This window comes from Equus quagga, chromosome 3 (assembly GCF_021613505.1).
Source record: "Equus quagga isolate Etosha38 chromosome 3, UCLA_HA_Equagga_1.0, whole genome shotgun sequence".
NCBI classification, from domain to species: Eukaryota; Metazoa; Chordata; class Mammalia; order Perissodactyla; family Equidae; genus Equus; species Equus quagga.
Window position 1 is genome coordinate 65,186,520 of NC_060269.1, and position 27,323 is coordinate 65,213,842.

The 27,323-nt window shown below is 47.1% G+C and overlaps 1 protein-coding gene across 1 annotated transcript in view; it reads right to left on the reverse strand.

Moving 5' to 3' along the window:
* The window catches only part of DPYSL2 (dihydropyrimidinase like 2), a 68,925-nt gene that overhangs the window by 30,603 nt on the left and 10,999 nt on the right, over window positions 1–27,323 (reverse strand). Inside the window, exon 4 of the mRNA XM_046656320.1 lies at window positions 156–320. Within this exon, the coding sequence (XP_046512276.1) occupies window positions 156–320 (165 nt within the window). The remainder of the gene's footprint in view (window positions 1–155; window positions 321–27,323) is intronic.

Below are 27,323 nucleotides of genomic sequence, written 5' to 3' on the forward strand. Positions count from 1 at the left end.
CAGCATGAACTGGAGCCTAGGCCCTCTCTCCTTGCAGGCAAAGGGGTGAGGCGCAAGGGGGAGCTATAAGAATTATTCACAGAGCTTTTCTTCACAGAGCTGTGCCAGCTCATAAACTGAAATGGAAATATCCCCAGAAGGTCAGCACAGCCTACCGTGGTCTTTCACCAGGGCCTCCATCTCCTCTTGGATGCCCTTATGCCACTCAGTGATGTCCACGTGCAGAGAGTAGTCGCAGCAGGACTTGCTGTCAGCCCATTCCCTCCACTGGTCGAAGGCGGCCAGCAGGCTTGTCCCAGGCTCGGGAACAACATGGTCAACTAGAAAAGAACAGAGATTTGTCATCATCAACAGAAACCTTAAGGGCCACGGGCCGGCAGGTGTTTTCCCATTTCAATCTTAAACATGGCTTGAGTTCAAAATTGAGATGGTGACCTGCTTCTAAGAATCCACTTAAGCCAGCTGACTACCCAAGAGGGAGAAAGCAGAAACTTGGCATGGCATGACCGCCCCAGTGAAACCACGCATGAACTGCCCAGATCTGATTTCCCAGCTCAAAACCCCTGAAAGCCCACACCTCGGGCACTTTTCACGGACAATGAGTCCTTATGGACAATGGCAGTGTCAAATGGCCGGCCAGAGCTGCCAAACCCTTCTCTGTGTTGATAGCTGCTTGTGAGACACCCCCCACACCCCGCCCACCCCACCCACCAGAGGACAAGGAACTTGAAGACGCTGGACCAGAGCCATGCAGACTGGGCCTCTTAAACGCTCCCTTGTTATCCACTTCTCATCACCACTCGTATTTCTGCAGCATAATACCATTTTGTAATTTAAGGGAGATCTTTCATCTTAAAAGTTCAAAGCATTGGAAAACTGTGGTTATTGTTGTATTATTATTGAGCTAGGCTGATACGGAGGACAGAGGACCCTGGAGTCAGGCTGACTTGAGTTTGTTTCCTGGCTCCACCGTCCACCAGCAAGGCACTCTTGGGTAAACTATTTCATATCCACTAACTGAAGTTTCCGTGCTGGTTTAAAATAGAGCTATTACCTACCAAGTACATTTGTTATGAGGATTAAATGAGACAGCATATCTATCAACCTTATTTCACTCCCCTATTTAAATCCTCCAATGGCTTCCCCTTGCTCTTCAGACAAAGATTAAAGTACCCAACAAAGCCTCAAAGATCCTGCCAGCTTGGCCCTTGCTTACCTCTACAGCATCACCCTGGACCGTCTCCCCCTTGCACTCTGCTCTCCAACCACACAGGCTGCCTTTCAGTTCCTACAATATCAGCCTGCTCCCTTCGGCCACAGGGCCTTTGCACATTAGTATCTCTCCTAGGTCTTGGAGAGCTCTCACCCAGGTACCAGGATGACAGGAGTTTTCCCAGAACTATTCGTTACCCATTTTCTGCACAGGGACGCTGGTATACAAACTGAAATGACTTGTTCAAGGTCAAATCAAACTTACGCAACACAGAAGATAAAACCCAGGACTCTGAATGCCCAAAGCAATGACTCATTCTTCTAAATAAAATATCAGATTTTCTACACCCAGGTAAGCAGTTCTCAGCTAAAAAATCCCAGCCCAGGCAATGTTAGTGAGCTCAGATTTCTGAAATGGATAAAATCTTGCAGATGCTGCTAAATTGTAATCAACTGAGCTTGGCTTTATATGTCTCAAAAATATGGACATCTAAGCTGAATTTTCTTTTGATAAATTTCACTTTTTGTAAGTAGTAGTATGTGTACTTAAATGGGTACATACACAGCTGGTACTGTAATGCATACAATGTCATCTAATGAAAGCAATGAGGACGTACACCTGTAAGGCAAGGCTGTTCCATTTGTACAATGCTACCATAGAAACTCTGACAAAACAATTCCAATTTTCTTCTTAAATTGTGCCCCCAACCCCCCTCAAAAAAAAAATAAATAAAGATAACATGGCTTTGTAGCAGTCACAGTTTGGACAGAACCTCCCCTGGCTTCATCTCGTCCTCCTCCAAACCACTCTTCTTAGCAGCCAGAAGGATCTTAAACCTTTCATCAGATCCTGTCGCTCCCCTAATTAAATCCTGTCCACCATCTCTAGAGTAAAATTCAAACTCCTCTTGGTCCTGCGATCCGGTCCTGGCTCATCTCTCCAACGTTCTCTCTGCCACCTGCCCCCCGCCACCACCATCAGGCTACCCCAGCCACGTTTCACTCTGACCTGCCCAGCTCCTCCCAGCTCCAGGCCTCTGCACAAGCAGTCTCCTCTCTGGAAACCCCTTCCCCTCGCTCTTTACTTGGGCATCTCCTCCTCCTCCTTCTCATCAGGCTGAATGTCACCACCCCAGGGTTGCATCACCACTTGCAGGAGTTTCTTTATAAGTTTCCCTCGTTTGCTGACTCCCCACTAGGATGTAAAGGCCCTGAGAGCAGGGAGTGAGTGCCTAGATATAGGAAGTGCTCAGCGAATACTGTCAATGAGTGAATTGATGTTCCCTCCCAGCTCACACTCCACCTGCAAGAGCAGGTCCAGCATAGAAGGAGGTGCTCTCCTGGGAACACAACCAGATCTTCCTGCTCAACCCCAAGCATCTGTAAGATCATCTGGTGCCATGCTCCTCACACTTCAGGGTGCATAAGAATTCCCTTGAGAGCTTATTAAAACACAGGCTCCTGGGCATCACCCCCAGAGTTTCAGATCTAGTAGGTTTGGGCTCAGACATGAGAATCTGCATTTTTAATAAGCTCCTGGGAGGTAAAGAGTCCATCATGGACCCCTCTGAGCATCACTAAATGAGTGCAAATCTTTTTGTATTTACCCCCACCTCACCTCCCTTCACTCAGGCCCATTTTACCATGAGGGTCCCACTGACCACGTAACAGCATTAACACTCATAAAAACTATCAAGTTCCCTGGCTGTAATGCTGTGCCCTCCCTCCATATCCAAAAATAGCTCGTCGAGTTATGAACCCTTGAAAACTCAGGACAGAGACAAAGCTGAGGGCTTCAGGGAAATAAACATGTTTCCTCCAAGACCTAAAGACACTCCCAAACGCGTCCACGGAAAGCCTCCACATGTTTTCCCACAGTTATCTTTCCATAGGAGCTCTCCTGGGAAGAGCTGCTCCAGGGAACACAGCAGAATGTCACGCTCCCTTCCGGAGGCAGCAGATTCCCCATGAGCACACAGCCTGAAAACAACTCGCACGAAGCCCACAGGCCTTTTCTCTGGTGACTTTCCTGAGCTCTCTGCCCTGCACAAGTCCGGCTTTTGCTTTGCAGCTGACTTCTCTTCACTCGTGTGAGACGTGAGGGAAAGTTCACCAATCCCACCTTCCACTGGACTTTAGGGTCAATAAGCCCCAAGTTCTGGGTCCTGCTGCAGCACTTCCTCACTGTGTATAATCTCTGGAACCTCCATTTCTTCATCAATAAAACATGGGCCTGACCTCCCGTGAGGGCTGCAAGAAGTTTAAGAAAGCGTGTGGGAGAGCACCTGGCAAATGTCTGGCACACACCGAGTTTGCATTCCCTTAGGATGAGCAATCGGAAACCCCACTGTGGTTTCAGTGGGAGGCCATGAATCTGGTTTATGACGGAGCCCAGAACATGCCCCAGGACAGTGGCCTGAATTTAAAACCAGTGTGCGGAGGGCTTTCATCTAGAAGAGACCAGCTATTTCCAAGGACTGCTGTTCCTTCTCTTAAAACTGTCAAAGGACACTAAATTTTTTTAAGACCCTAAATTTTTTCAATTTTATTGAGATATAGCTCACATATTACACAATTCACCCATTTAAACTGTGTCATTCAATGGTTTTTAGTCCAGTCATGGAGTTGCACAACCATCACCACAAACTAATTGTAGAATGTCACCCAAAACAGAGACCCTGCGCCCATCAGCCGGCACCCCCCACTCCCTCCTGCCCCTGCTACTCCCGGCCGTAAGCAACTGCTAATTTGCTTTCTGTCTCTGTAGATTTGCCTGTTCTGAACATTTCATATAAAAGGAATCACACAGTATGTGGCCTGGCTTCTTTCACTCAGCAAGATGCTTTCAGGGTTCATCCGTGTCACAGCGCATGTCAGCACTTCATTCCTTTCCACTGCCTTCGGTGGTTTTGGTATCCGATTTTTATGTTTACTGGATATTGGCAAAGCGTTAGACACAGGATAAATAAGCTGCTCCTTGTAAATTCATACAGGACTTGTTTGGAGTCTGCATTATTTGAAAGACTTTATTTTTTTCTTAACTTTTTATTCTGAAGTGTAGCTTCCTGTGTACTTGTAAGAAATGATGGAGAGAGATCCTCAGCCCCTCCACAAGGCGACGCCCAGGGGTGACATTTTGCCCAACTTCAGTACAACATCACAACCAGGAAGTCAACGCTGACATAATCCAAGACCCCAAGTTTTTAAGAGGCCAGCACAATTGGTGTTTCTGATCAGTTCTCAAGGGCCCTTCATATTTAAAGCACATAAGGATGGCAGAAAAGTCACCACTGCATCCCTAGTATGGGATTGCAGGGGCTGAGCAGGAACCACATTCCAAACATCTTCTGGGGGGATAGCACGTGGAGAGAAGGAAGAGTCAGGGACAGCCCCGTCAGGTCCTTTCCTTGAAGCCTCACACCCAGTCGCACGGAGGGGCAGTTCCACACGCACCGCCCGCGCTCCCTGGCAGACTTACTCTATCAGAATCGCCCATCGCCAGCCTCCCATTCCAGAATCATCACTGCTCATTCTCTAGTCCCAGCACTTAACTGCATGTGCTTCGGCCTCTCCCTTTCTCATCTTAGACAAATTAATGGACTTGAATGAAAAGCAAACCATCAGGGAGATGACAACACAAGCCACCACTGGCTTATCTATGGCATCCCCGAGCTGGCATCTACTCAGAAAAATGCTGGGTGACCTATTCAACAAGAAATGGCTTTTGTTGGTGGAGAGATAAGAGCCTTTGGGAGCTCAGCCTGCCAGTTAGGATAACGTGCTTTTGTTCTGAAAAAAGGCCAAAAGGGAAGAGAAAGCACCTGCCCTTGGGAATATAAGGGGGACCCAGAGGACAGGCAGTGGAGGACAGACGGAGTCAGACGCCTGTCTTCTGGCTAGTTCTGCTGCTTATTCATCATGTGACCTTGGGCAAGACAGTCAACCTCCCTGGGCTTCAGCTCCCTTATCTGTAAAATGGGGCCAATGCTAGTATCCAACCCACAGCGCTCTAGTGAGGTATAAATGAGTTAACATGGGAACGACAGGAAGAACGCCTACTACATAGCCATGCTCAGTAAACACGGCAGGAAGACAAGGTCTAGTCCTTTACAAGGAAAACTGCCGCGCAGTAACCCCTCTGCGCAGTATTTAGGGGCCTCTAACGCACACGGTTACAGGGCTAACTACCTGCCTTGTGCAAATACACTGCTTCTCCCGTGATGCAAGGAAGCACTGTCCTCAGAGCTGGAAGTATCTGGAATGTTTGTGCCTGACTTCCTCCTCTACAAGCTGATGACAATAAAGCACCTCACAGCATTTTCATGTGTTCACTGAGACGGTGTTTGTAAACTGCAAAGTGCTGTTCAAATATGAGCAGTTATCATTTATATCCTCTTCTCTCCATCTCCCAAAGCACCAAGCAGAAGGCCGGGCACACAGAAGGCGCTCACCAAGCACAGGAGAGACCCAACATCACGCACGCCTCTGGCAAGCAAGAACTTGGCCAGCTCTGGTCTTGGAGCTCTGCAGACCTCTTACCCCCAGGGGCCCAGCCACGGGACACCGCGATCGAAGACGCCAATCTAAGAAGCCCTGGCACGCCACCAAAGTCCTCGGAGCACACAGCTCTCCATCCGTCCGCCACATAACTCGCCATGGCTGGTGTTTAAACCCCAGCCCTCCTGAAGGCTGGCAAGGGGCCCCAGTGCCTTGGGTTAACACTGGCCAAAGAATGACTGACTTCAACGTATGTATAATTCTCCTACTTCAAAGATGAGAGTAATAGTAAAAGTAACTAATATTTATTGAACACTTCCCATGTGTCTGGTACTATTCTACGCATCTTCCATGGATTATTGTGTTTAATCCTTACACCAACCCCTGAGGTCAGAGCCAGTCTTGGCTCCGGCTTCCAGCTGAAGAAGCTGAAGGACAGTGAGATTAAGTAACGTGCTCATGTTACTTTAAATGCACCTGGCGGGGCCTGCCATACAGAAGGTGCGCAACACTCACACTGCCCAAGCCTCGGCCAAGGGAGGCCTGGGGGAGAACACTGGAAGGCAGTTGACAATGTGGTCTGAGCTGTGCAGCTACCGACTGGCAGAGGTGGGATGTGAGCCCAGGACGTGCGGCTCCAGAGCCGCTACTCTCAGAAGAGCGGGGAGCAGCGGCTGAGATGCGAAGGGCAGTGTTAGGCCCTCATACTTTACACCTACAGCGATTAGTTCAATAATTCAATATAGAGAGGGAAACCGTGTCATCAGCCTCATGGTCGCAGGCTATTAACAGACTCCTAACTGCCGGAAGCCTGCGGCACTTGGTGATCCCCCATTTCTCTCCTGCCCAAACTTCCGTCAATGTACTCTTGCTTTTAAAACTAAACAAGTACATTCATACAACCACGTCGAGTCACAAGCAACTGTTGAGCATCCAGCGAGCACTGCTAGAATCATTAAGCCAGAATCTGCCGGGAATAAGGGCTGAAACGAGATCCAGTAAGATGTATTCATAAAAACAAACACATAAGGATGTCTTCAGTGATCTGATGATAGCCAGCTTTGGAGGAAACAAAGAAGTAGAAGATAGAAACCGTGCCCTTAAAATGTCTAAAATCTAGTTGGGAAAAAAAATACATTAAAAAGTACATATAGGAAACAATTCTGCTTGATCCTGGGACCACGGCCTGCTCCCCGCCCACCCTCCCCGCCAAGCTCTGGAAAGAGCCGATGCTGCCGACGTCCCCACTCGCTCGCCTCCCGTTCACTCTCGGCCCACTGCACCCATGGCTCCACCCTGCCAGCACCCTCCAATGTGCTCCTGATTCCTCCCATCCCCGCCCCCCGCCAACACTGCCTTCCACGGACCTGGGGTGACCCTTGGCAGCATTGCCCGCCTGCTGCCCACACCTGCCCCAGCTTCGGGATAGCACTCTGCAAGTTCGCCTCTCGCTTCTCTGAACAATCTTCCTCCGGCTCCTCTTTCTCCCCGACATTTTCAATGCTGGTGTCCCCAGGAGCTCTATCCTACTTCATCAGATTCCACTTAGATTTCTGACATTTATTCAAAAGGTCCCGAGCTGGGGATCTGAGCAGAGGAACAGCAGGTCCTTCTTCGGCTGACCTCCATGGAGCTCCTTATTTCTTCTTCTTATCTTTCTTTTCCTCTCATTCCTCCCAGCCGGTCCTCGCTTTCCTCCCTCCTGAACGCCTTCCTCCCAATTTCTCCACTTCCCACGGTCTTCCTCTCCATCTTGGGCTCAGCACTCACCAGGTGGATTCGGGGACCTGGTTTTCTTCAGTCTCAGGCAAACCCCCATAAGAAGCAGCTGGATGCAGGTGGGACCCACAGGCTGCAGCACAAAGGTTGGCTCCTGCTGCACAAAGGAAACTGCCCATCCAGAAGCTGAGAATGGGCACCTGGAGCTCCCCACACCTGCAGTCCACACCCCCTGCCCAGCAGATTTCCCTCCCCGTGGCCTGGTCCCACTGGAATGAGGTTACCATTCCTTCCAGACTCCTGGAAGATGACTCTGGGAGTCCAGACTCTGAGCTGGAGACTGAGGGTGGGCAAAGAGAGGTTGGGAGCAGGGCAGAGAGAAGGCCCAGATTCCAAACCCAGTATTACTTCTGATTCTAAAGACCATCTTGGAAAGGTATCTTTGGCTTTTCCTTCCATTTGACAATTTAACACAGGCATAACCAGAGCTCCCCATTTTAGGGAAATATATCTACCCCTCCAGAAATATTTTTAAATGGGACTGGGACATTCAACCATGTTTAATTTCATATCACTGTTTCCATTTATTTGATAGCAATAATATCAACCTCACATCGGTACAGTTTTTAGCGGTTCACAAAGTGCCATCACATACCTTATCTTGTCTAATGCTCAAACTAGGTAGGAGATGAGGAATTTGGGGGCCATGAGACCTGCCTGCAATCGTGCAGACATTAACGCAGAGCTGGATCCAAACCCGCCTTGTTTTACAGCCTTTACTAGCCATCACCTCCTTGGCATTTCTATGAATAGCACTCACCTCTACTTTCCATATCGAAACCCTTTGCACTGAAAACACACGCAGGTTCACTTAAGTGGGCAGCTCATGAACTGAACTCAGTGGACAGAGGGGAAAACGGCCAATGCGAGTCGGCGAAAATCAATTTGGGGCGTCAGGTAAAGAGCTTGTCAAAATGTCAGCACCTCATAAAACCCTTTTCAAGGCTTGGTGTAGCTTGCGCATGGTCTCCTTGCGTGCAAGATCAAAGGCCAGGCTAATGAAACCTGTGTGTGGTGATGGAGGGTCATTTATAATGTATAAATCCTTGAAGAGTGACAAACCCAAGACGAGCAGAAATCTTCTCTTTGACTCATCAAAAGCAGATGTGGAGAGACTGGGAGAGAATGAGAGCCCACCTGTAGGCCACATGGGGTCAACCTTCCCAGGAAGGGGCCCCCCCAGAGTCAACCAGTGGGCATGGGGAGGGAGTGCCCGAAGTGATGCGCTTCGCCAGAAAGGGCTTTACTTGAAAACCAGCCTCCGAGGCAGGACCTGGTGGTGCGCTCTCCATTCACTCAGAGCGGATGTGCACGGGCTGAGTGGCGCCTGCAGGGAGCGCTTCATCAAACCACGAGTGGGGAGAACAAATCTGCAGGAACTCCGTTTAACCACCAGGAGTGCTTAAAGGAATTGAGTGGTTTGTGCACAGTGATGCTAATAACGGCCCATGAGCCTTACTCACTGACATAAGAAAGTCTGGCAGACTCGACTTGCAGAGACTGCTAGTGGCTAGAGTCAGGTTCAGATCCAGGGACCCTTAGAAATTGCTCTATCTTTTTAGTGATCAGGAATCGGAGTCCCACGGAAGTTTCAAAGGTTGCTAAAAGACACATAACGAGATGCAGCAATACCAGAATTAATCCTAGGTCTGAATCCAAAACCTGTATTGTTTCCTTTGCTTTTATTTTTATAATAGGAGAAAATATTACCTATAATCCTGCCATCGTAATAGTAACTATGAATCTTTTTCTATAGCGTCTTCTTCCAGATCTGTCATGTGCACATATTTTATGTGGTGTAATCCCAGGGCACACTCACTTTTAATTGTGGCTTTTTTCTTAATACCATGTTGTCTGAGAGTCTTCATAATTCAATTTTTTATGAGAGCTACTTTTGGGGGAAACCACTATGACTTTCTTAACCATTCTCCTATGTCGAGCCTCTAGATTGCTTCCAATTTCCCTCTATTATACATAATGTTCTTATGAACATATTCATGCAAATAACTCTCCCCCATTTTAAATGGGTTTCTCTGGAGAAGGTCCTAGAGTTGGCATTCCTGGATAAGCCACGGTTCTTGATCACGTTGCATTCCAAAAGAGTCACCACTTTACACTGCCACCAGCAACACATCAGGATGTAACCCCAGCCAGCACTGGTATTTCACTTTATTTGCTAACTATTTAAGGGGGTAAAAAACAAAGCTCTTTCACTATACTAGGCCGTCTCTGTTTCCAATAAATGGCCACCTTCCAAGACCCAAATAGGGGGCTGAGTAATACATGAGATGAGATCAACCAGCTGTACAAAGAAGTCACTGACAATTTAACAAGAATGTGATTAAATGGCTACGTCCAGCATCTTAGTTCTAGCAATCCCTCAACGCTTCTCCCCGCTTTGTCAACCTGAGCCCTACGATGATTTCCACAAAGGCCGCCTCATTACGCACATAAGGCAGCACAGATCTCGAGAGAGCCCAGGCCCCTGGGTCCCAGGTGCACAAAGAGGCGCTGTGCTTCCTCTCAGCTCCGTGTATGTCCACAGACGGACACTCAGTAGAAAGTGCCATCCCCAAAGCAGGATGACGAAATTGTGGCCTGGGGAGAAGGCAAGGAGAGCCAAAGGTGAAAATCTCAGCCAAACTCGTTAGAATGCAAAGCTTCAAACTTGAGGTCAATGCAGAAGTCCTCCAAGAGATGTTGAAATCCTTGGCTAACTGCGGGAGAGGGTTCTGTTTCCTGTAATTAGATAGGCATTCTGAGTCTGAGTCTGAAAAGATGCCAAGTTTCATGGATCTCTTATCCACGCACCGGCGGGAGAACACAAAGTGTGCTTCGGGCGAGTACTTGGAGCCTGGAATTCCTCTAAGCATTCTGAAGTCCTGGGGAGAGACTTCTCACAAACAGGGACTTCACAGGCCCTCAAGCTTGCCAGCTCTCAAACGCACTGCTCAGAAAACTGGGCCTCAACTCCACCATCTGAAAAGCTGGGCTGAAATATGCTTTCCTTCATGAAAGAAATGCTAGAGAACCAGTAAAAACAGTGCTAGGTGAGCAAGGCCTCCAACGCTGTAACTGTCCACGCTGACGTGCTGGGGACAGGGCCATGATGGAAACGCACAGGGAATGCACTGCAGATCTACAGGGCTTTGGCTCCCAAGCTCACCTGTCTGGGGTTGAATCCAGGCTCTGCCACTGACTAGTTCTAGGACCTTGGGCAAGTTACTTAATCCCCCAGTGCCTCAGTTTCCCCATGTGCAAAATGAGAATGGCAACAGTGCCCACTTCACAGCACAGGAGTTAAAAGCATGAACTCTGGAGTCAGCTCTGCCACCCCCTGGCTGTGTAAATCAGGGTCCCTTACTCTCTCTGGCTCTGTTTTCTTATCTGTAAAATGGAGATAATAACAGTACCTGTTCACAGGGTTGTCAGGAAATGGTATTTGTAAGGGGCTTACAGCAGTGCCTTGCACAGTAGGTCCTATATAAGCATTTGTTAAATAAATGAAGAGTAACATAGGATTGCTTGAGGCTATAAGGCTGCTTGTCCCAATTCCTGGCATGCAGTCTTCTCCAAATGTTCAATTTTACTTTGAGGTATAGTGCAAAGGGGATCTTGGGGCAAAGAATCTAGGAGACCCAGGGCACCCTCCAGTGCTGCTTGGGGGCCAGCAGGAGAAGGGCTCGGCAGGGGAGGCTCAGGAAGAAGACCCAGGAGAAGTGACTGTGCAGGGGAAGCGGCTAGAGAAAAGCATTACTGAGGGGGCCCGAGGCTCCCAGTGCCCCAAAAAGCGAACTTCATCCAGCAGAACAGCCCTGGGCATAAAACCGAGGAAGACCAAAACAAGCAAAACAAATCTGTCCAGTTTACACAGCAAGTAAGCACTGGGCGTAAAATAAAAGACTGTAAATGCTAGAGCAGGAAGACCCTCTGTCCACAGGCATAAACCCAGACTTTTCACCTCCCAGGGAACCTCCCTGCACGCATGCACCCCTCCTGACCCTGGACATCCTGATGGAAACAATCTTCCCAGCAGACGGAACGTATCAGGAATTAATAAATTCATCCCCCGTTTTATTATGAATCAAATGCAAGGAAAACTGCCAATCAGAGCAGATAACACAACTAATCATCATTAACAGAGATCATCGAATTCCAATCAAAAGCCAAGAAACCTGATCCCACTCTCAAAACAACACTTCAGTTAAATCTCCAGCAGGCTTTTACAATACACAAACTAGTTATATTTTCAAAAACCCCTATGGATATGGGAACCACAAGCTGGGATCGATGACCTGGTTCTCCCCTTTCCCTCTCCATGTGGGAAGGAGAGGAGCTGGCAGGAGATGAGGTTCCTAGAGCCCGAGGCTCTACAGATGTCCTGAGTAGACCCCCTTCCATCAGCACTGTGTACAGACACAAGGTGCTGGGCGCCGGGATGAGGACGGGAGACTGTACATGTGCCTATGTGTGCGCATGCGTGGATGCAGCTGTGTGTATGCACGTGTGTGCAAACATGCGCGTGTGCCTGTCTGAGTGTGACAAGGCAGAGGGGTAGGAGGCGAGCTCCCTACTCGGCTTCCCGTGGCCTTCGGGCTGCTCTAAGGAAATGAAGGAGACTTGCCAGTTTTCACCACAGTCTCCCAGAAAATAAATTCCAGACTATGAACAAATTACATAAAGGGTGAAAGAAAGTAATGAGCGACAGGGACCCTAGAGGTCGGGGGCATCGGGGGACAACCTAAAGGGACTCCATATGGGGCCAGGTCAGACTCAGCTCTGAGGAGCTCCACCTCGAAAGAGGGGCGGCAGCTGGCCACGCCGGGCCAAGATGAGGTGGCTGGGGAAACATGTGAGTAATGACACTTCCTCTGTTTGTCTCAGCTTTGGGTTGCCCGGGGCTACCAGACCACAGATTCAGTGCTGGCCTGCCAAAAATAAGAGATTACAGGGCTCCGTGGAACATCACAAAAAAATAAAAGTCACACCACAAGGCTTTCACATGCAAAGATTGAGTCTGTCAGAGTTTTCTTTCCTGCCGGTTCCTTGTTGGGAAGGGAATCCAACTATACACTCAAGGACCTGCAGCTTCCTAATTAGCGATCAACAGAAACACGTGTACTCACACACACAACGTGTGGAACTATGTCAAAATGCTCCAGCCAAAACCCCAAGGTCATCGTCAAAACAGGAAAGAACAACAAGCAAATTAATGAAACAGGGTCATGTTTACATTCCTGTTGAAGTAGATAATCAAACAAACCCTATGATCTGATAATAATCATCTTTCTGTGAAAATATAGACGGAACTAAAAGACGTGATGTTCACACCTACTATATTTCAGGACACCATTTATGAACACACATCAAATAACATAACACAGACAAGAGCGCCTAGTTCAATAAGAACTGGCGTGTACACAGGACTCTAGCGAATGAGCACGTATCCCGCCCTTGCCCAAAGCTGCCGTGACAGTCTCACTGTGTATGGCAAAGACTGTATTGGCTATTGGATTGGAGCTCAACCCAGAAACAAAAGCAGGAGGAATCTGGTGTCTATTCTATTTATTCCAATGTTGCACAATTCTTCTCCTTGCATCCCCTCCAAATAAAGCTGGGCAGGGAAGGAAGAGTTGGTGATGTCATATGTTGACTGGGATCTATCTAGAGCCAACATAATTGACGGGTGTTTTCCTCCTAGGAACCTGGACTGAATTCAAAAACATAGCATAACATCTCTGGACTCTGAACCACGGCCATTATACCATCATGTGCTCCCCATCATAGGCTGAGGGCTAACTGTTCAATGGGTCTTTTTTTCTCCCAGTGGATTAATAAGACTCTGAATAAAAGCCAATACATCTGGACAATAAGGTTGAAGCATGAGAGGGGACCCAGTTGTTCAGGGAGACTTTAATTACACTTTACAACTGTGTGGGTAGATGAGAGTTCAGGTTGCACACCAACACCAGCCGGCACCACTGTCCATAAATTTAAACACTTCCTCACATTATGTTCTCTTCCTTCCCAGGGATGACAGGGATAAGAGATAATAACCCAGATGCAAAGGAGAGCTCAAGGGAACTTTTCTTTTCATAAAATTCCTTTAAGTGTAAATACCAAAAACCTGGAAAACCAGAAAGAAATAAGGAAAACTCAAAAATTTTCCGTTATTCCATCATCCAAAGAAAGTTATTATTAATATTTGAGGTATGTCTATCTAATCTTTTTTCCTACCCACTTATACACCCACGTATGATATTTTTTTACAAAAGTGGTAAATAATTTTATAGTATGTAAATTATACTTCAATAAAGCTCTTTAAAAAAAGTAACATCAAATTGGACACAGTGATCCTGGCCTGCTTTTTTCCATCAATATATTGTGAACATGTTCATATTAATAAATATTTTTCACAATGGTTTTTAATGACTACACACTATTTTGTCCTAGAGATGGCCATAATTTACTTAACCAATCACCTATTTTGGTCTTTTGCATTGTTTCTAATTTTTTCTCATCATAAACAATGTTACAATGAACATCCTTAGAACTAAATGTTTGCACGTTGACTATTCTGAGTCAAGGGGTATGGATATTTTTTGTTTATAAATTTTTAAAGTTCTTGTTAAATATTGTCTTACTACCCTCTAGAAATGCCTTATCAATGTGAACACCTATCATCAGTTTACGAGAACCCATTTCACTAACCCTAGCAACACCAGGCAGTACAACTCCTTTTCACATGTGAAAATTTAGTAGACAAAAACTTAACCCCTTGATATTTGAATTGGTATTTCCTTTATTACTCATTCAGTTGAATATGTTTTCATAAGTTTAACGGCAGAATTATTTCATCCTTATTTATATCCTTTTTCTATTAAAGTGTTCATCTTTTTATCAAAATGTTAAGATCCAGTTGGTTATTTCTGGCATACAGGAAAGCTATAAATTTGGAATACATATTTTTAAAGTGATCATCTTAAGAAGCTTTCTTCTTTGATCCATGATTTTCTTTAGTCAATTCTTTTGCATATTTAAGGTAAACCATCTAATGAGCAGCAATCATTTTGTTTTTACTTTCCAATATTTTTACTTCTTATTTTTCTTGTCTTATTACACTGGCTAGGACTCACAGAACAATGTTAAATAACAGTGACAGTAACTGGCATTCTGGTCCCTTACTCATCAGGGAGTAGACACGATGACTCTGCGGGCCGGCCCTGGTGCTGCAGCCCAAGTTCCATGGCCTGGGGATCTGACACAAAACAGAAGTTCAAGGCAAAGGGAGAGCAGTTGCTACGCATTTTCCAGAACTGAACAAAATGCCTTTGAGAAACACATACGATATCGGATACTAAAACAGACCAAATGAAGACAGTGCTAATATTTCCTACAGTAAATCCAAGACTTGACAGGGCAGGGATTAGGCTGAAGATGGCCAGACGTCAGACTTTTCATTAGTCCTGCAGTAAAGAAGTGTTCAAAACATGGCAGCCACAGAGCCTCACAGGCAGCCCACAGCTGATTTCCCAGCTCTGTACTTCCTCTGACTCTCTCAAGAGGAGGAAGGCAGGTTCTCCCAGGCATTCCTTCTCCTCCTCCTCCCCCAACTGGGTGCATTTCCTCCTCCTCCAGGGAGGCTTCTGAGACTACCCAGATGGAAGCTGTCCACTTGCCCTTCGGACCTGGCAGAGCACTCACCTGGTTTCTCCTCCTCCTTGGCACGACTTTCCAGGACACAATGACACCTCACTATCCAAATCTGGCCATCTGATTTCTCACTCAAACTCCATAAAATTGCCAAAAAAGACCTCCATTCAGTCAAAACAAACTGTTCTCAGGGAGGGGTGGTTACAGATTCTCACTCAGGGCCCTTCTCTTCCTCCTTCCACATGATGCTGAAGAGCTCAGCCACCTGAGACATCTCAGCCAAGGATGACTTGAAGTTGTGAACTTAAACGGCGGAGGGTGGCAACCACAGTCAGGTGCACTAACAGCTCTAAGAAGTGAGAGAGGACAGGAAGGGAGGAGGCCGGAAAAGGATGAAATGGAGACAAATATTCCCAATAGCCAGAGACCATTTGAGGAAGTTGTTAAAAACCCAACACTTTGAAGGTAAGCATAGTGCTATAACATAGCTTCACAATAATAACATGAATCACCAAGGAAGGCTTAAATTATGTTCCATTCCCTTCACTTAGAGGGAAATAGGCACTACCCTTAAAGAGGTATTTTTCATCAAAATAGTAAAAAGTGCTTTTGTTTTAAAGGGTAAATTTTTCAGGAGAGGATGGAAGGGGCCTTTCAGGAAGGAAGGGACTTAAAACATTCATCATGTGCCAGGCACATACTCAATACTCTGGATACTCTATCAAATTTAAGCCGCAGAGTAACCTTGAAACATCGTATTACAGATCAGAAAACTGTGGCTCAGAAGCATCGTATGATTCAGCAATTCCACCTCTGCGTGTCTGTCCAACAGAATTGAAAGCAAGGACTCAAACAGATATTTGTACACCCCCGTTCACAGCAGCACGATTCACAACGGCCAAAAGTGTCCATTCACAGGTGAGTAGATTTAAAAATGTGGTATGTAGATACAATGAATATGATTCAGCCTTAAAAAGGAATGAAATTCTGACACACGCTGCAACATGGACGAACTTGGAAGACATTACGCTAAGTGAAAGGAGCCAGTGATGAAAGGACAGATACTGTATGATTCTACTGATCTGACGTCCCTAAAATAGTCAAAGCCATAGAGACAGAAGGTAGAACGGTGGTTGCCAGGGGCTGGGGGGAGAGCAGGTATGGAGAGCTGTTGTTTAATGGGGAGAGTTTTAGTTTGGGAAGATGAAAAAGCTCTGGAGATGGACAGGGGTGATGGTTGAACAACAATGTGAACATACTTAATGCCACTAAACAGTACACTTAAAAATGGTTAAGAAGGGGGCTGGCCCCATGGCCGAGTGGTTAAGTTTGTGCGCTCCACTGCAGGCGGCCCAGTGTTTCGGTGGTTCGAATCCTAGGCACGGACATGGCACTACTCATCAAACCACGCTGAGGCAGCGTCCCACATGCCACAACTAGAAAGACCCACAACAAAGAATATACAACTATGTACCGGGGGCTTTGGGGAGAAAAAGGAAAACAATAAAATCTTTAAAAAAAAAAAATGGTTAAGAAGATAAATTTTAGTTTATGTATATATTATCACAATTTAAAAAAATAAAGAGGAAGGAAGGAAAGAAAAGAACGAAAACTGTGACTCAGAGAAATGAAAAATACTTGCCCAGCTGGTGTGCGGTAAAGGTAGGACCAACCATGTATGGCCAAATCCAGCCCAAGGCCCCTTCCCGCCACAGCACAGCCCTGGCACACCCCCTGCCCCTAGGGCACACTCCTGCGATGGTCCTTGCACAACAAAGGCTTCACTTCAACGCCCTGCTCCTGCCCTCCAGGAACTGACTCCCTCGAAAAGAAGGTTCCTCCCCAACAGCCTGCATATTCTTTGCGAACAGGGGCCATATCTGCACTTCTAATGCCTACATTGGTACCTACCACGTGGCCTAATAAACATCAGCTGAGAGGATGAATGGCTGGATGAATGAACAGGGTTTCTTAGCTGTGGAAACCACAGAGATAACTAAATTTGCTTACACAGAGCAATGGCTATGATGACACTGGGAAAGTGACCACATCCTTTCTTCTCGTTATCACCCGCCATCAGCCCACAACAATGCAGCCTCCCCCACCTGGCACAATATGTATTCTCAGTTCTAGTAGGCGCTCAGCACTGTTAGATCAGAAACATGTGGAAAGCAAGGATGGCGTCACCCTCAAATCCAGCGCATGTCCTGAAACCACGCTTCATGCCTGATGGCCCCTGATGATAGACACTCAGCAACATGCCAAGCAGGATCAGTACTGGCCACGGAGAAAGACAACCAGGGCTTCAGTCCCCATTCGGTTTCATATTAGCTGGGTGGCCTTGGGCAAGTCCTTAACCTTTCAATTCTGCAGTTTCCTTATGGGAAGTGGGGGATATTTCCTGCTCTATCTATCTTACAGAGTGAGAGCGAGGGTCCTAGGAGAGGGCAGCTGTGAGTAAAGGGGCCTGTAACTACAAATGCAGAATGTAACTAGTCAGTACTCTCACCTATGGAGAGGGAGCATGGCCATCGGAGGCAAGAATGGACTGGCCTGGGAGATCACCAGTACTCAGCCAAGAAGGCCCAGGCCTGGCGAGCTACAGAAAGTGTGCCTAGAAGAGGTACACTTAACTACAGGGCCTCTGCCAAGTTCCCTCCCTGGCACAGGACCATTAACCTGCCCACCCCACCATAAAGCAGAATGAAAGATGGTCAAAAAAAGGCAGCAAAACAGAACTCACTCTGGGCCCCACGGTGAGAGGGGAGCAAATCCAGAGGGGCCAGAGGCAGCCATTCCAGCCAGCCAGGAACAGGGAACCCCAGGGAGAGGGCTCCAGGGGCTGTCCGGTGGGAGAGCTGAGAGTCCTGCTTTTCTGGGGTGTCCTTGATTTCAATTATTCTTTCTCATCTCTATGAACATCCTTGTACATTTCACATCAGATGTCCCCTTGCAGGGTCAGGAAAACATACTCAAAGCCTAGTTCTCACATCACAGGTCAAGACAAGTTTGACTAAGAGTCAGTGAAGGAGTGGACTGGCCTTAAAATAAAGCCTAAAATGAAAATCACAATGAGATACCACCTCACACCCCCAGGGATGGCTGTAATCAAAATAACAGACAATAACAAGTGTTGACAAGGATGTAGAAAAAATGGACCCCACTGCTGGTGGGGATGAAAAATGGTGCAGCCTCTACAGAACAGAGTACGGCAGGTCCTCAAAATGTTAAAGATAGAGTTACCAAATGACCCAGCAATTCCATTCCTGGATATATACCCAAGAGAAATGAAAACATACATCCACACAAAAACTTGTCCAGAATGATCATTCATTGGTAAAAGCCAAAAAGTAGACACAACCCAAATGCCATTAACTGACCAATGGATAAGTAAAATGTAGTACATCCATACAACATATTATTCAGCCATAAAAAGGAATGAAGTATTGACGCACACTACAACATGCATGAGCCTTGAAAACATTATGCCCGGCAAAAGCAGACAGACACAAAAAGCCATATATTGTATGAGTCCATTTATCTGAAATGTCCAGAATAGACAAACCTATAGAGGCAGAAAGTAGATTAGTGTTTGGCATGGGCTGGCAACTTGGGAGTAGCTGCTAACTGGTATGAAGCTTCTTTTTGGGGTAGTAAGAAGGTTCTGAAATTAGACAGTAGTGATAGTTGCAGAATTCTGTGAATATACTAAAAACCCACTGAATTGTACACTTTAGAAGAATGAATTTTATGGTATATAAATGACATATAAATTTTTAAAGAGTCTATATAGTTTGTATAAGCCAACACATAAACACGTGCACGTACATAATGAATGAATGAGTGAACGAAGCCTCAGCTGAGAATACCCTATTACTCAGCATCTTTTCTTGATGAAATTCCTAAGAACAAGCAAGAAGAGGCTGTTTTTTGCAAACTGACTTAAAGACAGAGAATGAGAGAAAGAAAGGGCTGAGCCAATACGGGAAGAGGGAAAACAATCAGGAAATAACATTTCCTGGCACAATCATGGATGGAAAACCTATCGGTCGCTAGAGGCCACCTTTACTGGCAAGGAGACAATGGAAAAGGGGCTTTATGTCAGAGAAGCAGAAATGCTGCATAGAACGTGGTTTCTGGATCATCCGACTCTCTCAGAACTAAGACATAAAAGTCAAATGCCCATTTGCACAAGCCAAAGAAACCAGAGAATACGGTTGAGTTAAGAACTTTCCATGCCCCTACATAGAAGAACCTATTTCTTTTTACTTATCAGCTTTTCCAGTCTGTCTTCATGAAGAGGCCTTCCCATTTAATGAAAACTCACATTTCACCACAAAGAAGGACGACATCATCTTCTTCAGCTATTCTCTGGAAGGTAAGCTTTTTCTCAACGATGAGTTTTTGCACAGTGGAAAAGCTTCTGTTTGCATCACCAGCACTCACTGTGGGGAGTGAGCTGAAATGCACATAAGCACACTAGTACGGATAGGAAGGTGCATTATGGGAGAAAGGGCACAGAAGTGGCCTCAGTCCTGCCCCCGAGGTCACACCAGCCCCTGGGCATTAGTTTCTCCACTGCAAAATGAGGAGATTGCAATAAACAATCTCCAAACGTGAGACACAGCCTCACCTGGGGCCCAGTCAGGCAAACAGCCACCCCCAGTAATACAGATTTTGGTGCTGAAGCTTTACCTACCCTTCAAGTCGACCTTTATTTAAAAGCACCTTTTCCTATAATATAAAGATAGAAAATGATCAGCTATCTTGAATCTCCTGCTATGCAGAATATAAAATTCAGCAAACGAATCTTCCTTTTCCAAAGTAAGATGGAAAATACGTTTTTATGGGGCTGGGGGAGAAAACTCTCCAATAAACAGCTGAAAGCCTTCAGCAAGAAAAGAAATTCAGGCGATGGTGAGGATGGGCCACCGTAACATCAAATAAAAGGCCATTCCAGAGCCATGCTGACCATTTAATTGACTCCTGATGAAAGAAGAAGAAGAAAAAAGATGGATGATGAAATGAGAGGGTTGCTGAAGTCTATCACCAAAAATAAATTTACCCCTGGGGCTGGCCGTGCGCTGCTTCCACAGCCCAGGGTTCGTGGGTTTGGATCCTGGGCGCAGACCTACACACAAAATCAAGCCATGCTGTGGCAGCATCTCACATACAAGATAGAGGAAGATTGGGGCCGGCCCAGTGGCACAGTGGTTAAGTTCACACGTTCCACTTCAGTGGCCTGGGGTTCGCCAGTTCAGATTCCGGGTGTGGACATGGCACCACTTGGCAAGCCATGCTGTGACAGGCGTCCCACATATTAAGCAGAGGAAGATGGGCATGGATGTTAGCTCAGGACCAATCTTCCTCAGCCCAAAAAAGAGGATTGGCAGCAGATGTTATGTCAGGGCTAATCTTCCTCAAAAAAAACAAAGATAGAGAAAGACTGGAGTGATGTTAGCTCAGGGATAATCTTCCTCAAGCAAAAAGAGGAAGATTGTCAATAAATGTTAGCTCAGGGCCAATCTTCCTCACCAAAAATAAATACATAAATAAATTTACCCCTTCAAACGTCCCAGTATCCAGGTGTCATGATAGAAAGGTATCAGGAGCAAAACTGGTCTGGAGCGCCTGCTCCTCCCTCCTTCGCAGCCTACCCGAGGCCCGTCGCACCCACCATCTCACCGAATCCTCACGGCCACCCTATTAGGCGAGACAAGCTGATCCAGGCTCTTCTGACAATTGATAAAACCAAGACAGAGATGTGGGGCAACTGGTCTGAGCTAATACGTAGCAGAGTCAAGAACAGAATTAATGTCTCCTGATTCCCAGCTCCATGAAGTTGTCGTCAAGAAGTGCAGGCCTCAAATTCTTTCCATTACACCTCATGCTGCTCCTTGGATTATCTCCATGAAGGAGAAAACAATGTGCAGAACAGCAATCCCAATGCTGAGAAATCGTTTGCTTTTCCTCCCTTGTCCCTGCTCCTCCTCAAAAAATGGCATCTGCCTCAGGTGTCTCCCAGCCAGACTGGCGAAGAGCTGAGCCTAATGAACCTCACAGGGGCCACGCCAAAGTGCTTCAGAGGGATGAGGAAAGATGAGACCCAGGCAAGGGCAAGAAGACCCGTGAAGCAGCTTGTGTGACGGAACTCAGCACACTCTGGCCCTGCATGGAAAAGGGCCCCTGGCCTCCCAGAAGAGGATTAAGCTCAGCGGATGAATGCATGGCATCAGTTACTCCTCCCCATTGCCCTCCAAATCCCAGCTGTGATGCAGGGGGAAATCTAGGTCATCAATCCCATGCTGCTGTTGGGAGACCAGAGATGCTCAACACACCATCTTGGTGAGCATCTGCCCCTACTGGGCACAGCCTCCTGTTTAGTGAGAGACGTTTGCTTTCTGATCACTTTCTCCCTTTATATGACAGAAAAAATACTTTTAAATAAAAGTTGGATGGAAGAGCAAGATAAAGCTTGAACACCAAAATCTTTCTGTTTTTGGGGGATGGATATTAGCTCCACGCCTAACTGCAAACTCCAGGTGGGGGCCGCATCTGGGATGTTTGCAAAGCACCTGGCACAAGCTGGGCACAGAGCAGCATTCACGAGCACACTTTTTCATTGTCAAAAAGCACAGAGTACTCCTTTATTCTGTGGTCTGTGAGTGCCGTTAGCCCGGAGGCTTGGATCAGAATCCCAGGCCCGACACTGGCAAGCTCCGTGGCTTCTCTGGGCTTCCCATTTCCTCATTTATGGCAAGAGGATAAGCCCACCTCTCTTCAGGTTGATAAGGATTAGAAATGGTGTGTACAGGGCTTGTGTGGCACAGAGCCCCAGTAAATGATATCCGCTACCTACTCCCTCCAAATTACCATCTTGTGTGCAACAGACGGCGTCATGCAGCTCCTCCCTACGATGCCTTGCAGGTCAGTGGAAGGATCCAGAAAGCAGCCACTGGGTCATTCCCTTTCAGAGCTCATCAGAGAACAAGAGAAGTGAACGCAAGCCCCTTAGAGGAAGAGCGACAGACATCTAAATGTACCTGAGACAGCCCCAGTTTACGTTATTGTCCTGGGGTAACAATTAGTGGCACCCCCTTTCACTCTTAAAAGTGCACCCATTTGGACAATGACTTAAATGCCCATCCTACCTACAGGGCTGAAGCCCGCAACTAATTATGTAAAATGACGCTTAAAACACACCACCAATACCATGCCTGAGCTGCTGTACTCTGTCAGGTTTGCATTTAAAACTCTGAAGCAAAAATTGCATTTCCTCTGAGACACGAAGTCCACCGCCTTCTCCTGGGCTGAGAGTGGCCCCAACATATCTATCAACCCCTCAAGGCATCATTTTCTAACTAGACTCTCTTCTTGCCTTAACTACATATCTGTTCTGCCTGCTTTTTTATCCCTCATGATTTGTGCAGCTTATAACCAAGGCAAAAAAAGCACACAAATAACAATCATAAGGACTCCCAGCTGAAGGAAAGGAGCATGAGACGTGCATGTCGAAGAAAAGGCAGCTGTTTGTCTGTCAGAACTGGTCAATCCTGGGTCAGGGACCGGCGCTTTCATCTCCGAGGGGTCCAAGGCAGTCCCTTCATTTGATGCCACGAAAGAGGAATGAGTCACTCACCCCACCCGCCCAGGGAGGAGCGAGCTCCCAATGCTGCCAGGACTCTCCCGCCACACTGCTCTGAATGTTAGGCTCCATATGACTAAATGCTTCCTTAGCCGAAACACCCACTGGGGAAGAATTTGCCACTAATGCTGCCAGAGGAATGACCCCAGGCGATGCACTGGAAGCTCGTGGAGCTGCAGGCCTGTAGGAAGGTGAATGTGAGGCAGGTTAGTGAGGAATGCAAACTGCCTAACGAGATAGTAATGAATCCACAAGAGAGACTGAGGGGTCCGGGCTTCAAGAGCACAATAACAACCAATTATAAAGTTGGCCTCATTTGAATTCCTTTTTTGGCTGAAAATTCAAATCTAGAAAGAGTTATTGACTTGAGGAGCTGTTTCCTGGTGACATTGCTTTGCATCTGCAGGCCAGGGTGTGTTGTCAAGAAATTCAGGCCCCAAATTTTCGGGCCATTATTTGGAGGGGGAAAAAAAAAAGTGAAAAGTAAAATTTAGTTTTTTGGTATAAGAAGCCATTTTAAAGGGCTTCTTATACGTAGTTGTTTTTCCTGCTATGTTCAAAATAGAAACTCTATCACATGGGCTTGAAGATGAAACAAGCCTTGAACTCTCTTCCTGACCTCACCAAGTGGCAGCACAGAGAGACAACCCACCTGAAGTCAGCTGTCACATGACTGTGTCCTTAGATCAGGAGAGGCCCAGCTGACCAAAGATAGACAGATACACGGATATAGATTAGACAGATGATATATTTTTAGACAGATAACAGGTAGATAATAGATTAGATAGCTAGATATATAGACTAGATAGATGATAGATTAGATAGATAATTGACAAATGGAGATTGATTGATTCACACATGTACCAAAAGTGTCACAATAACCATTTTTAATTAGTATGGCACGAACAATCTCACTCACTTTTCACACAATGCTAAGCAATAGGAATCTATTGTCTCCATTTTATAGATGTGGAAATTCCATCTAGAAATAGATCAGACGACTGCACTCAAACAGAAAGTATTAGAAAGGGGAATTAGACTGAGATCTTCTGATCCCTGGGGCTGGCCCATCCCCGCCCTGTGGTGTTACTTGCAGTCTTGTCCTCTGAAGCAGTGAGTGAATTCCACTCAGCTGGGAGAGGGAGGCTGCGAAGGAAGACCCGAACGGTTGCCTTAAGAGTCCGTGATTCCATGTTATTACCAGGCTCTTTTGATTTTTCCCTCACAGGCTCCCCACAAAGAAGGATTCCAGTTCTGACCTATCATTAGCGGCAGATTAGGTCATAAACACTATTGATTCAACCTAAAGACAGTAGGGTTTTCTCAGGGAAACCAGCACAGCAGGTGGTCCACAGGGCTGGGGACAGCAGGTCACACTCCAGCTCCACTCTGCCTCCAGCACTCCCTCTCACCCCACCACCTGGCCCTCTTCCTGCTCCTCGCCTCTTACCCCACTTCCTCCAAGTCCTAACCAGTGCCCTATTAGGGTGTTAGCCAAGTAAAATCTTCCAGGACACCAACGACAACAACTGAAGGAGTAGGAGGCCCTTTTTGATGACGTTAGCTCAGCCTCACCCTGTTGCATAAGCTTTCAGAAGGCCCGTGGCTACAGAATCCACCCACCCCAGGTCGCGACTGCAAATCTCCCTCCCGCCACAAAGAGGACAGGATACAGCAGAGAGCCAGGGGCAAAGGGCACCTCTAGCTTTTGGAAAACCTTGGCGGACATTCGTTCAGTTTCAGCAGAAGTCCAGCTGTTGGACAAGCACGTAGGTCCATGGTTCTTAACCCTGCCCATCACCTAGAAGCTTTAAAAACTACCCCTGCGCAGGTCCACCTAAAATAATTAAGTCAGAAGATCTGCTCTCTGTATTTTGTGAAAACTCTCCCGGGGGTTCTAGCCTGCAGTCAGAGTTGGTAACTACTGCCCTGGCTCATTGCCAGATTCCCTTCCCCAGATAGTCAGCCTCGGCCAGAGACCCAACCCCCCGCTGCATCTTCTCTATCATTAGGGGAACATTTAGTCACATTTAAAGAAAGCTGCCTCCCAAATGGGTTAACCAGAAAGAACTCTAATTTCTACTCACTATAATTCCCCTGTATCATTAACCACGGCAGCTAAGATGGACTCAAAGCAAGGAATCTGGGTAAATGGCTTCACCTAACAACAGCAGCAACTCGGAGATGAAGGCCTCAAAACCCAAAGAGATAAATAACCATTTCCCTAGAAATAGCGAGGTCTTCTCAAAGACGAAAACAGGGAAAGGACGGGAGAGGGCCCAAATGGAGTGATTTGGGGCCAGAGGTATGGGAGTAGGTAGGAAAACGCAAATCCCTTGGCCAACGACTCCCTCAGACAGTCATTTTCCCCTTTAAAACACTGTGTACCATTAATTTTTTAAAGAAGGATAGAGTATTCATCCATTATGGGTTCCCATGAAAAGCAAAGCAAACCAATGCAAACCTAGGCAAGTAAAGCGAAAGGAGTGCACTGTCCTGGTTCCCGTCTTGAACAGGAGCAATGTCAAACAAAACCACTGAAAATGTACAGTGTGGTCAGGAGCTTTCTGAAGTGACTAAGCGGGGATGTCCCTTCTTACTAAATACCTCCTTCCCCTACAACTCAGCATGGAAGCTGTGCAGGGACCAGTCATGTTGCCATGGTTTCAAGGGAAGGTAAGCAATGGGGAAGGCAGACATGGAACAGCGCACTTCCTCAAGCCCTAGGATTCCCCAGAGGCAGAGGGGCTGCCAAGACGGGAAGGACAGGGAGAGAGGCGGGGAGGGTCAGGGCTCTCCCACAGCCCACCTTTCCAGCCAGAGCAGCCCTGCTCACATCAGGCTTCTCTGGCAGGTAGGGGGTCCCGTGGAAGATTTCACATGAGAAAAGGGTGGCCCCAGAACAACGACATCAAAGCTATCAAGAGCAGAGGAGCAATGGGGTCGAGGCTTTGGTCCAGACTCATCCAGCTGCTTATCGGGCAGCCAGCACTGGCAGCTTCCATGTACACTGGGGGCCACAGAAAAACTGACAGGGCTTGGGGCCAGCCTGGTGGCGCAGTGGTTAAGCGCACACATTCCACTTCTCGGCAGCCTGGGGTTCACCGATTCGGATCCAGGGTGCAGACACAGCACTGCTTGGCAAAAGCCATGCTGTGGCAGGCATCCCATGTATAAAATAGAGGAAGTTGGGCATGGATGTTAGCTCAGGGCCAGTCTTCCCCAGCAAAAAGAGGAAGATTGGCAGTAGTTAGCTCAGGGCTAATCTTCCTAAAAAAAAAAAAAAAAAAACCTGACAGGGCCTGATCCATGCACTCCAGAAGTCTTTGCCCAGCTCACTCAGCCAGGACACAGAACTAGGGTTTCTTTGGACACATGTGTGTCATGCAGGCTCTTATCTAGCCCCAGGGAACCCTGAGCCCACAGGAGGCTGACCACTGAAAGCCTGTCCCTCACATCCAAAGGCTAGAAAGGCCTTGCTGGAGCCCAGCATTTCCACTTGCCCATCACTACTCCTGGCTCAAGCTGTCACTCTCGGCCACAGGACTGACAGGAAGTTCCCAACAGTTTGAACATCCCACTCCTATGGAAAGTCACAGATGCTCTGGAAGCATCGATTACTGAGACTCTCCCAGCTCTGCAGACAACACCCATAGGCAGAGTCAGAACTGAATCGGGGAAGATGCAGATGCCTTCTGAAGAGAAGAAGGCCCACCCTCTTCGAGGGCTGGGGTGATGTCCAAACCATAACTGCCAGCTCTCAGGGCCACGAGCCAGGCAAGAAACCCCTGGGTAGATGCGGGTAACTGCCACAACGTCCATGAAATAGGGCCTGGGGATCCAAACAGGAGTGTCCCTGCTTCTAGAAAGGCCTAGCAGACCCTAAACCCCACCAGGCCATGAGGCTGGCTGGTCGAGCCCAACCCAGTGGTCTCCTTCATGAGAAAAGCATTTAGTAAAGCATATGCGCTGGACCTTGGCAAAGTGCTGTGCTGTTTCTCAGGATGCTTCAGCTTTTGCACTCTCTTCCTCCATCCTGCTCAGCACCACATCTTAGGCGATGAGTCCAAACTGTCCCAAGGAGTGAACGGATCCTTCTGGTCCAGTCATTCGTGACCAACATCTGCACAGTGATACCTCAGCAGGCCATCCCACGGTGTTCTGCTTGCAGAAGGCACTCATGTCCTCAGGCGAAACGCGTGAGCTCGCTTATGTGGGGCCTGGGGAGACGCGAGGAGAAGCGGACAGAAAGAGCCCACGCTGACAGACCATTGGATAACGTGGCTTTCTAATCGCCAGGCCACAGGCAGATTCTGTGGCGACAACTTTGGTCCTGGACTTTGAAACTTGAGTCTGATGTGGTCGGGCTTTTTGGTAAACACTTTTTAGCCCGAGTCAAATGGATGATGCAAAGGGAATAATCAAAGTATCAGTTACAGACATTCATATTATAGTGTGTGTGTGTTCACACGTGGACTCTTCAGAAGCCGGGAGCAAACCCAAACGTCACATGGATGAAAAAATGACAAGCAGTGGA